This window comes from Rhamphochromis sp. 'chilingali' (genome assembly GCF_963969265.1).
Source record: "Rhamphochromis sp. 'chilingali' genome assembly, chromosome: 11".
In the NCBI taxonomy this organism is placed as follows: Eukaryota; Metazoa; Chordata; class Actinopteri; order Cichliformes; family Cichlidae; genus Rhamphochromis; species Rhamphochromis sp. 'chilingali'.
Genome location: NC_137938.1, coordinates 23221867 through 23234843, shown reverse-complemented (window position 1 = coordinate 23234843; position 12977 = coordinate 23221867). Strand labels below are relative to the sequence as shown.

At 43.3% G+C, this 12977-nt stretch overlaps 1 protein-coding gene across 1 annotated transcript in view; it reads right to left on the bottom strand.

Annotated features, from left to right (window-relative positions):
* Nucleotides 1-11694, bottom strand: part of adamtsl4 (ADAMTS-like 4) — a 35919-nt gene extending 24225 nt beyond the window's left edge. The window contains exons 1-4 of the mRNA XM_080896681.1: nt 11406-11694; nt 9840-9903; nt 4135-4721; nt 2653-3343 (exon numbers count right to left, since the gene is read on the bottom strand). Coding sequence (XP_080752807.1) covers nt 2653-3343; nt 4135-4721; nt 9840-9903; nt 11406-11428 — 1365 coding nt within the window. The 5' untranslated portion in view covers nt 11429-11694. The remainder of the gene's footprint in view (nt 1-2652; nt 3344-4134; nt 4722-9839; nt 9904-11405) is intronic.
* Nucleotides 11695-12977: the final 1283 nt, after the last annotated feature.

Sequence of the window (12977 nt, the reverse complement as noted above, 5' to 3'; positions counted from 1 at the left end):
AGACAAGATGGAGCACTTAGACGATCGCAGAAATTTATTAGAAAGACCTCGGACAGGAAGGGACAGGAGGTGTCTTTGTGACGCGTCTGCTTCTAACTCTTTTTCCCCTCTTCTTCTTCTCAAATTTCACCTTCTCCTCCGCTCTTCCTCACACAGAATAACTTCTTCTCCTGTTACACACACACACGAACCCAAACTCTTTCTCTTGCTCACACACACACACACACACACACACACACACACACACACACACACACACACACACACACACACACACACACACACACACACACACACACACACAAAGTTTTCCATGAATCTGTTTCTTCCTTTGACACAAACTTCGTCTTCCAGCAGAATCTTTTTCTTCCTCTCCATCCAAGTCAATTGTTTTGCTTCAGTGAACCACGCCTCCTTCTACACCTCTGTCCCCATCCTTCCACACCAAAACACTCATTCATTTTCCATCTCTCTGTCTTCACTGCCTTGCTCCCTCCCCACCTTTTTACTTCCCTTGCCCTTTGGCTCGCCCTCCCACTACTATGGGCACATTTTCTAAAAACAGTACTCCCTTTCACTACTACTTAACTGCGTCACTTCCTTTACCACCCTCCCCTTATTCCCTCGCTCTGACACTTACGCACACATCTTGCACATCTGACCTTTGGCCCTTCTCGCTTCCTCTGTCCCTCTCTTGGTTCCCCATTTGCTTCACTGCAACAGCCAGTCACACTTGCAATGTGCCTCAGGCACACCGTGTTTTGACAAACACACCTAATAGATAATAGCATGTGTCATTCTCCAGATCTGGCTCACTCCCTGAATTACAAACACACACATTATATATACAGTTCATACAAGCCTGGGCAAAGTCTTGCATTCAGCAGGACTTGAACCTATTTTTAAGACACATAAAACCAACAATCTACTGGAGCAGCAAGAGAGGCTGAAACAGAGGCTAATGTTGGGTAAATATGTAACCCAATGAGTCAGGCTCAGCCATCACAGGACTGCTATTAGCACTCTTGGCACACACAGGTCATGTATTCTGCCAGCTACTAAATCTGTTTTAAAATGGGGACGACTGAGCACTGAACAGGACACAGACAGAAGGAAAGAAAGATAGGGGGATAAAAGACAAGTGCAGAGAGGCTGCCAAATTATCTGCAGAGGGAAAAGTCAAGGGATTGTGAGTGCCAACATGAGTGCCCCGTTCGAGTGTCTACTTCCACTCTGATGAGAGCAAGCTGTAGATGTGGACTGTGGGGGCAGGAGGGTGTAGGTGCGCATGTGAGTGTGGCGTTCATTGAGCCCAGTCTTATCACGTCCTCCTGCGCGCCCACTTAAGATAGACCTGCTGGAATAAATAACCCAGTCACATGTCACCCTGGGTATTTTTGCCGTGATTCGAGTGCTCAGTTTTGTTTAATCGTCTCTCCATCTGCAGAGGGAGAGGTTAGCTTTTACGCATGTATCTAAGGTTTAGTCCTCATATAATTCCAATCATTCTTTAAAGCAGCTGAAAAGCTAAGAAAACTGAACAATAGCTTTGGATACTTGTTGCCACGTGCACGAAAGCATTTTAATTTGATCCTCAGGTATCACACAGTGTCTATAAATCAGGTATTTTTATAAATGCCTGACTACAGTTAACGCTTTTTGGCTACTGGAGCTGAAATATGTAAATTTCCATGTGCTGTCGCCCTCTCCAGAGACCAGATTTGACTGATTGATAGTTGAGAAATGGCAGCGATGGCCGAAGGTTGTGTGGAAGTCTGCTGTTAATTTACAGCAGCCATAGCAAGAGGTGGAAAACGTCTAAGCTTGCCAATTGTAATCCTACCAGGCTGAATGCAGCTGATGGCTGAAAATACTATCATATGTGCAGAGCCTTTGTGCTTTGAGTTATTTTCCCTTTTTAAACAAGTAAGGTCAGCTTGAAATGGCACCATAGATACACCTAATACCTGCTGTACTGCTTGGAAACTTTATCCGCAATATTCACTCTAAATCTCACAATTAATTGAGTGAAATCAAGTGCAGCGTTCTCGCCTGAGTGAAGCCTGATTTGCTGCAAGGTCGACCCCAGATTCTCACCTGTGCGTTGACAGTGAGTTGGCCCATCTGGCACGAGCAGCCCGACGGTGTCTCTGGCTCCTCTTCTTGGCAGCTCTCTGCTCAGATAAAGCTCTCACTGTGCTGCACTGATAGGTATGGAGCAGGTCGCAACCCCAATCATAAGACGGCAATCAATGCAGGGCCCGAGCCAGATGTGCATTTGCCCAGAGTAACACCCACAGTGTTTATACTCACATGTATGTGTGCTGTAAAGACATGCACATGTGCTTAATTTTCTTGTGTAGTTTCACTGGAGTAAATGTGTGTTCTGGTTGTATCCCAGAATACACAAATGGCATGGCGTAGCGGAAGCAGTAGGAGGCATTTTCCGTCTCAGTGCTCAGAGACAACCAGCTACTGTTGGAACTGGAGAAACTGGAGAATAGTCTACCTATCAAATATTCACTGCACGCATACGAAGCGAGCGCGACTGTAGACTGAATGATTGGGTGTGAAGCCGGTATATTAAGTGGAAAATTAATTGTGTGTTGAAGACTCACAGGTGAAGATTTGGACACAATCTTTAGGTCTTACCTGCGAGAAACACCTGCGGTACTCCTTCTCCGGCCCTGCGCATGTGTACGTGCGAGGAGCCCCACCTTCTCTGCCTGACTCCATCCCCAGGTGTGAGACGTGCGGGTGCTGTAAGGGGTAGATGCTTCCGGCAGGTGGAGCTTGGGGACTGAAGGCCGGGTGGAGCTCCCTGTCTCTGTGCACAGGGCTGCTGCGGTGGAGAGGTGGGGAAAAAGGTGAACCGGCTGCAGGGGAGTAGGGCTGCGACAGAGGAGGGACAGGTGGAGGTGGGGCAGTGACGGAGCTCCAGTCAAACCGTTGGCGGCTACTGAAGACAGACGGTAGCGAGGAACGTGATAAGGGACGAGAGGGTGGGACTTGCCCTCTGGCCCTCCCGTGCTGTGTATGGGTGTGAGAGGGTCGCAGCAGAGGGCGGATGGTGGGAACTGTGGGCACCTTCTCTGCGGCAGGTGTCTCAGAAATCTCCCGCTCTGCATTCTCCTCCTCCTGCCTGTCCCTTTCACCCCTCTCAGCCTCCTCTTCCTCTCCCCTGTTACTCTCTGTGATGTCCTCAGGAGCAGCCTGTTCGGGCGCTACTGTGGCATCTTCAGTGCCGTTCACAGTGTGGCGAGCTTGGCGGTTTTGACGATGCAAAGGCAGAGAGAAGGGAACTCTGCCGTATCCAAACTGACCTGGACGGATGCTGGAAGACCTGAGGGTCAAAAAGAAAAGGCAGATGAAGAAGAGGAAGGAGAAGAGACAGAGAGGCAGAGTAAATTTATTATAAACGACACACAACCAGCAGCCTGTGGTGAGCGGGAAGGGTGATGCCTTGCCTGTCTGGATGACAAAAAACAGACGTAATGATGTAATAATACAGTAGATACCAGAAACAGAGATGGGCAAGTTCCCAAAGCTTGAAACATAATAACAAACCCTGTAATGCTTAAACAATGTCAGCGGTTTAACTAATGGCACCTGAATGAAGCCTCAACATGTCAGTCGAACATTACTCTGAAAACAAACCGGCAGTTTCTTTCATCTTTGTAACATCACACCTTCCCTCACGCCCAGTGATCAATCTTTTCTTGTGTTTTTGTCCACGGCGATGCTGTTGTTCCCCATCCAAACAACCGAGTCCGTCTATTTATCCTAAACAAACCGCCGTTGCTACTGCCAGCGATGCAAAACTCACTTCCTTTGACATTTTCCTGGAAAAAGCGAACTCAAGAGTGCTGAGTAAGGCAAAATGTAAATGTTCTGTTTTTTGGGTTTTTTTGATACGTGCCATAACTGTGATGGAAAGAAGCTTACGTAGATTAGCATCCTTAAATTTGGACCTTGTTTTTCTTGACTTGGTGGTTTATAGGTCATCATCCTCAAGGTGTTTTGTTACGCTGTTACGTCACAACTGGGTGGGTTACAGGTGCAGTGGTGCACGCAAACTGTTGCTCTTTAAGTAAAATTAGCTGTGTTTTTTGGTCTTTTTTTAAAATCACTAACCTTCTTGTAGGTAAACCCTCCCGGCTGGTGGAGACCGACCTTCTGCTCCCCCCTCCTCCTGCTCTCAGTGCTCCAGGATTGGTTGGTCGCCTGATGACCCGTGCTGGCTGGTTGTAGCCGTGTGCTGGCGCCCGGTAGGGAGATCTGAAAACAGGAGGCACGGGGTCTTGATTGTTTGAGGAGAATTCTGGCTGGTACAAAGGAGGTGATCGATTGGTTTGCGCTGGTATGGGAGGCCCTCCTCCTCCTTCAGCGGGTGTGTCCCGATAAAGAGGCAATCCTGGGTTTTGATTGGTGGAGACTGACGTAGAGCGATAAGGCAGGTGGTGCTGCCCAGGGTAACGAGGAGGATAATAGGGACGCACAGGTGAGACGGCAGGATCTCCGACGCCCCCGGGAAGATAACCTGCCCAGTTTGGTGGAGAGTGGGATAGTGGAGGGGCCTGCGGAGGAGGTGGAGGTAAACACTTCCTGCTCCTCTGTGAGATGCCCACGCCACAGGTTTGAGAGCATTCTGACCACTCCCCCCATGTTGACCACACGCCCGCTGCAGGCTCAAACACCTGTCTGGACCTTCGACCTGCCACCTGAGACACAAACACACACAAGCTGTCAATAAAAAGCGGTGTCAAGATCAGACAGACATCTTAAAATCTCATTCAACGGAAGAAAATCCAAACAGGAGTATCAAAGATAAACGATGATGATAATACTAATACTACTACTACTAATATTAATAATAATTGCATTATATCAAAGAGGGCAAGTGTGACATATATGAAGCAACAATTTATGATTTAAACAAACATAATAAAACTGTTTCTGATGAAGTGATCACCTTTACTGACATACTCAAGCTACTCTTCCAAAGAGCAAAACCTTGTTGTCAAATTTTAAAGATGTCTTGAACAAAAGTTCTCTGGTCTTAATATCTTAATAGAATTATGAATGCAACAAAGTACCATCCGATTTTAATCCACCATACAATACCATCAGGTAAGGATCTGATTGGCAACAGCTTCGTTTTTCAGCATCACAACGATCCCACACTGCAAATACACTAAAAACCCTCCCCACAACCCGGACCTCCACTTTACTAAAAAGTGTTGGATCATCTTGACAGAGAACAGAACAAAAGGCAGCCAACATCCAAAGAAGAGCTCTTCAAGAGTCCTTGAAGAAGTCTGGAGAACTATTCCTGAAGACTACTTACAGACGCTGTGAGAAAGCTGCCTCAGAGAGTTCATTCTGTGTTTAAGAATAAAGGTACCAAATCTTGACTTACAAGCTCATGAGAATTGCACAAACTCTAATATACTGTATTTCTACATTCTATGTTTCAATAAACTGCTGCAGCTATTTAGTTTTTTAAAGATTTGAATGTCAAAAAAGTCTATAAAGGTAAAAGAAAATTTGCTAAGTATCTAAAGTGCTCCAATAAACCACTGCAGCAGCTGCACCTCTGACTCAAAGGGTGAAACTTGCAAACCCTGACAATAATTTAAAGAAGTTCTTAACTCAGTAATAACTGCCATTGCAAAATCCAAACTGTCTCGAAATCCTTTTTCTTCACAGAAACAGAGTTCACTGATGAGCTATAGTCTCATGAATTTCCTTCCTCTGGGGCCAAAATATAAATCCTACACATACTATCCTTCGCCGAGGCTTAGGAGAGACTCGGGCACCTGCCAGCAGCTTGTGAGCAGGAGGAGCCGGCGTCGTATGGACGCACTGCAGAAATGACAAAAATCAGGGCTGATTGCTCTGTGCAGTCTTGTTTGTACATATGAATGTGTGTGAATGCATGTATGTCGGTGCCAGTTCAGGCTTTGCTCTCTTCCTCTGTGGTTATAAAGAAATGTTTCTCCTCTCGTTTCATAACTGAAGCACTGGCCTGGTTGGCAGACCTGCAAACATGCGAGCTGAACAAAAGTTTCCATTGAGAACGAATCAAAACGTGAATCTGTGCTCTGCTTCTCTCCTCTCTCTTTCCAAGTGTGTAAATGCATGTCTAAATTGGCAGAAATGTGCAAGTAAACATCTTGTACAAACTGTTTGTGGACAGAGGAGAGAGGGGACAAATGTAAGCCTGAGCGCATGTGCGGGCATGCTCTGATCCTCCAGTTCGCCACCAGATTATAAAAAAAAAGAAAGTTCCTGTCTTGGTCTGGGGTAACATGGCAGGAGGGTGGGAGAAAAAGAAAGAGAAAGAAGTGAGGAGGATGAGGAGGGGGTCGAGACGCGCATTTGTGTGTGTGGCAGTGGGGAGGCGTGCGCTGTCGTAATGAGTGACATCAAACACAGCTGCCACATAACTGGGACCATTAACGAGCTCCGTGCAGTGACCCCCACAGCAGCCACCATCGACCTCTGGAGCTACTGGTTAAACTCCAGCGACACTGCTCCTCTACCAGGCCTGGACCAGTCAGGGGTGCAGATATGTCTTCCCTCCGCGCAGTCATTTTCCAAGATCACATTGGTGGGACTTTGCCCTTTAAAGCCGTTTTTTTTAAAACAATATTCACACGGCCAGATTACAGTTAAAGAGTGGCTTTAATCATTAGTGGCACTGTGGGTTTCCAGTGGAAGAGAACTTTTTCCTCCTTCTTTCATCTTACGCTTTCATCTTATTGCCAGAGAGACACATTTTGGCTTGTGGCCTTCAAGATAAAAATGCAGCTCTTTACAAAGAACATTCACGTGAATAAAGTGCTAACAATGATGCTAAAAAAGGGAGAAAGAAATGTGCACATGTACAATACAGTACAAATGAGAGGAATTTGACACAAAGGTCAACGAAGCGACGCACAAATTGGACTACTGATTGAATATAACACTGATCATTATAAGTCAGTAAGCTTTGGTTCTTATGGTTGTTGTATGTTTCAAGAGACGTTCTTTCCAAAGATGTGCTGCTTCATAGGTAGAGAAGCATCTTTGTCCTCCTGTGTGGTGAAACGCAGGTGTGATGTTCACCTGAAAGAAGCTAATGCCACAGAGAACTCATCCAATAACTAAAGCTGAACCTGGCTCTACTTTTACAGCTATGCAACAGGTCCATCATCATCATGCTTGGCATTAAAAGCAGTTTTATTAATAATGTAGGTTTTTTTTTTTTTAATTCTTTGTAACTGCTGGACCAAATTTAGCAAGAACAATCACTCATCCTGGGAAAGCACAGGAAAAACCCGATACACTGATTGACAGAAATCCATATTCTATGTTTCTCACAGCCGTTGATGAAAATGAAGTTCTTGAAATTGTCAAAAAATGTAAAAATCACAAATCTTTGGATTGTAATGATATTGATATGATAGTGGTTAAAAGAGTCATTGAGGCTATTATAAAACCATTTACATACATCTGTAATTTATCATTTCAAACTGGTCGATTTCCAGACAGAATGAAAATAGCAAAAGTTATACCTCTATACAAATCTGGAAACAAACACCATTTCACAAACTACAGGCCTGTCTCTTTACTACCTCAATTCTCAAAAGTTCTTGAAAAACTGTTTAAAAACAGACTGGAAAAATTTATAGATAAACATAAACTACTCACTGAGAGTCAGTACGGATTCAGATCAAGCAGATCAACATCATCGGCACTATTAGATTCAATAGAATACATCACAAATTCCATAGACAAAAAGCAATATGTGGCTGGGTTATTCATAGACTTGACAAAGGCATTTGACACTATAGATCATGATATATTAATAAGAAAACTGGAACGTTATGGTGTCAGAGGGGTAGTTTTAGATTGGGTCCGGAGTTATTTAAGTGACAGAAAGCAGTTTGTGAAAATAAATGGTGGTTGCTCCTTATGTATGGACATTGCTTGTGGTGTACCCCAAGGGTCAGTTTTGGGTCCAAAATTCTTCAACTTGTACATTAACGACATCTGTAAAGTGTCCAAAGTATTAAAAATGGTTCTCTTTGCTGACGATACAAACATTTTTTGCTCTGGTGATGATCTGCAGAATTTATTGGAGGATATGACTAATGAAATAAGTAAAGTGAAGTTCTGGCTTGATAAAAACAAATTATCATTAAATTTGAATAAATCTAAACTTATGTTATTTGGAAATAGTAGTTTAAATACAAATGCAAAGATTCAAATAAATGGTGTTGATATTGAAAGAGTCAGTGAAAATAAATTTCTGGGGGTAATAATAGATGAAAAACTTAACTGGAGAGCTCACGTAAGATATATTCATTCCAAAGTATCACGAAGCATTGCAGTACTAAACAAGGCAAAACAGGTATTCGACAGAACATCACTTCATATTCTCTACTGTTCACTGGTTTCACCATACTTAAGCTATTGTGCAGAGGTCTGGGGCAATAACTATAAAACCACATTACATTCACTTTTTACTCTTCAAAAGAAAGCAATTCGAATCATCCACAATGCAGGTTATAGGGAACATACAAACTCACTATTTTTGCAGTCTGAAATATTGAAAATTGACGATATAGTGAAATTCCAAACAGCACAAATTCTATTCAAAGCAAAAAATAAAGAACTGCCAGGTAATATTCAGAGTATGTTTTTTTTGAAAGAAGGAAGTTATAATTTAAGGGGTTTTTGTAACTTCAAAACAATGAAGGTACGTACTACAAGAAAAGGCTTTTGTGTTTCTGTTCAAGGAGTGAAACTATGGAACAAACTGAATATGGAATTAAAGCAATGTCCAAACATAAAACTGTTCAAAAAGAGTTATAAAAATATGATCTTCTCGATCTATAAAGAAAAGGAAAATATTTAAATTAAGTGAATGTCTCTATTTAAAAACAAACAAACAAAAAATTCATGATGTGATATTATAGTATAGTATATCAGAAATCTGTTCACTATTTTTATTACAAATTATATCAGTAAGGAAGCTGACTAAATATTCACTGATAATTTATGGGACAGGGGTGGGATTAAATAAGTGTATACTTCTTCCCACTCCCTTTCAACATGTAAATTAATCAGAATGTTTTTTTGTATGTAATTTGTATAGTATATTTTTTTTCTCTCATTTCTTTTCTAAATGTACTTGTATATTGTTCACATGTTGAAATAAATTACCAATCAAAAAATCAATCAACCTATTTAGCTTGCAAATGTAGCAATAAAACAGTAATGAGCAACTAGTTTCCAATGTGGTGCTGTGTGTTGCTGAATCTGTTTACTCTGTAATGAATTTTTGGGCCAAGCAGCACATGTCCGCTTTGGTCTTAGCCTGATCATCTGTTAAATTCATCTTCAAAGTGCTAAAAATAGGGTTGCTGTTCTTGTTTAATTAAAAGATGCTGAGATCTGTAGTGAATTGCAAACTTTAGGCTCCAGCATTTCTCCCCTGACTGCCTTTTCTCGCCTAGTTGCAGTACGAGGATGCTAAAGTAAATCATAGAGGGAATGTTAATCCCCCCCAAAACTCTTAATTTGTTCAGTTTTGACTGGTAAAGTCTCACAATAGCTGCATAAAGCATGATGACTACATATTTTGCTATTTGTCTTTCACTGGACGTCCTCACGGGCAGTAAGGACAGGATGGACGCCTTCATGTCCTGTAACTCTTTCAGTGTACATGAGTATGTGAGTGACGTTTAAGAGAAGGTGAACCTGTCCTTTCAACTGCTGTCACCTTTCACCCCTCTGAAGTGAAACTGTTGTGTTGAGCTAACTTAACGATCTAATGGCTCATGGCTCACCTTCCTCTTGGCAGTCCTGGTCACGGAGGTCGTGACCACCACAAAGCTCCACAGCACATAGAGCCTGGAGGGACAAAGAATAGAGGGTAAAAAAGTGGGAGATATACAGGATTTAAAATATCAGCAGGTTGAATGAGGTCTTTTGTAAAGCACGCAGTTAATCCATGACCTGCTATATAATGTTCAGACTTAAAGACTTTCATTAGTCCCTGTTGAGGGATTGTCAGCTTTCTTAAACTTTTCCTTCAGTGTACATTTGTTTTAAAAGGTGTTACAAGTGTTACCCAAACACCTTATTAAATGTTCCAGTGACCTAAGTGTACTTTACCAACCAATTATGCCCCTTTCTCCCCCACTCTGGGTGGCCTGTGGGCTCAAATGGGTGTGAACAAAAGTTTCTTTTTCCCCCTTCAAGGATCACAGGCAAGCATCTCAATCAATCTGGGAAAGCCTGGGAGGTGCTAACAAACTAATGGGTTTTAACAGCAAGCATGTTTTCCCTCTGCATGCCTCTCCCTGCGTGTGTACACACCCTGAGGATGTGGTTTTTAGAGACACACACACAGCTGCCACGCTCTCGGGCTCAATAAGTTGCAACATCCGAAATCATCTTGTAATTTCAGCTACTTTTAATTCGAAGGTGTGACGTTCAAAGACGTGCTGTATGGCTGGGGTGGCTTTGGAGTTGTTGAATTGGGCATGAAGCAACAACTGGGGATTATGTTGAGTCGCTGACTGGGCTGGGCAAAAGCTGTTCACCTGAAAAAGTAGTTTAAATCCTCACATGAGTCGTAGAAGTCTCACTATTCATTGAGAAAGGAAAAAGGAAAAAAAGACAGATAATACACTTGTTTCAAAGTCTGTCTATAATTATCATAGAAACCGAGACAAGTGTATTGAAACAAGAGGGATAAATTCTTTCCATCTGACAAGGAAAATAGCGAGAACACGATCCTAAACAACTTGCTAAGATGGACCTTTCAGCGCTCACCACCAGAACCAAACCATCCCCACAATCACCAGTCCGCAAGCCACATGTAGTCAGAGTAATTGGTCCCTTCTACCCAGTGTGGTGCACCGCCGCGGTCTCTGGAAGTTTCCCCACACCAGACTACACAATTACCCCCGAAAAACACAAAGATCCCGCACAACAGAGCCGCTCAGGCCGAAGTAAAGACCCCCTACGCGGGTCCACGTTTCCCTCGCCGCTACAGTGGCACATTGTAGAATAACCTCAGAGCAGCGGGGACAGGGGAACAGAGGTAGAAAGAGAATTATATCAGTGGAGAAAACTCCCAAAAATCTGCCCCGAGGAGACAGAGGGAACTCCGAGCTAAAAAAACAAACAAAACAGTCGCCTTTGGGTGAATTCCTTTCAGATTACCTGGACAGCGCCCAGTGCGCAACAAGAGGGCATCGTGCGTAAAACCGCAAACTTTACCACAAAACAAAAACAACTTTCTGAAACAACTCTGCGCACAAAGTTGGACTCAGTCTCCCATGTGGTGTTTTCTACGGACAGACCGAGAGAAGCAGCAGGGTGCAGCAGACGTGAAGAAGTTTTACCTGAACAGCAAACCGAGCTGCATGCTCCAAGAGTCTCCCGCACGGTCCCGACTCCGCTCACAGATAATAATTATCAGTCCAGTTTAGTTGTCTAATCCGATCTGCGGAGCCCTGAAAGAAACGTGATAAAGTCCTGCGAGGACTTCAGCTCTCTTCTCTCTCTCTCTTCTCTCTCTCTCTCTGTCCCCTTCCTCCTGTCACAGTCACTCCCCGTGATTTCTGGAGAGTGGGAAGAGTTTCGTTTTTTTCTCTTTCAGTGCCGTTCACTCGACAACTTCTTTGGGTTCTTAATATAAACTAGTGTGACGCCTGACAGCGCCAGGGGGGGCACGGGAGAAAGAGAGACAGAGAGGGGGGGGGGGGGGGGGGGGGACAAAAAATGGACAGATTACACAACTTTCTCACACACTCTCCCTCTCTTTCACACATGAAAAACAACCTCCCCACCCCACCCCCACCCAGCCTAAAACGCGCTCATAACACACACTCACTATGGGCCCTGACTGAGCTATAATAACTCTCAGAGCCGCTTTCTTAGTTGCTCAATCTAACATAAGAATGCCCCATTGTGCTTGGTCACACTGATCAGTAGTAATGATCTAAACACTGTCAGGAACAACCCTGAGCTGGCAGCATCTGCAGCAGCAGCACTTTAAAGGGGGAAGTACAAAGAATTATGAGCTTACTGTTGTGCCAACACAAACACTAATTGTTGTCTGACAAAGTTACAGAAACAAATTCCAAGTGGGAGATATATGTGTGTTTTTATTTTGCGTGGATGAAATATGGCTGTTGACTTACTGGAGCAAAAAAGAAAAAAGACTTTTTCTCATAACTGTTTAATCACATTTAAAGACTGTAACCAGACATGCTTCACCAATTTGGAGCTCAGATAAATAGACCCAAGAAACACGGCTCCCCTGAGCACAGATCTCACTCTGTGTGTGTGCATGTGTGTGTGTGTTTGAGAGAGAGAGAGAGCAGGAGCTTTGGTTGGAAGCAGATGTGAAAACTGTATGTTTGGTTGCAGTCCACCAACCTTTCCAGTCGGTACCAGGAGGCGTCTCTAAAGGAGGGGTTACTGCTTATCTCCCCCCCCACCGGATTATTCAATGAGCTCAGGCCAGAGGTCCATGCACAATTAGGGGCACAGCCAAGAGTTATGAATGAAAAAACAAATACATAAACAAGTTGGTCTTTATGCCACTAAAATGACCAATAAAACAACAAAAAAAACATGAATATGAGATATATTATTTATCTTGAAATTACACAATTGCGAAAATTCACTGATCCATAGCACATTGTTGTTGTTGTTTTTCTTTTCCACAAAAATGAAAACAGTTCAAACATTAAAGCTGTTGAGAAAATGCTCAGCAAGCTTAGCCAGAGGGTAGCTGCTGCAGGGGCTCTCGGTGAAGTGACATCTGACTCCAAGTCGTGGCTGGAAGTAAATGAAGAAGCAAAGGAACAAGGTGAATACAGGTGTGTCTCTCTATGTGTGTTGGGATACTTAACAGAGCATTATAATTATGAATAACAATGTTAAAAAGATTTTTCTGGTCATTTTCC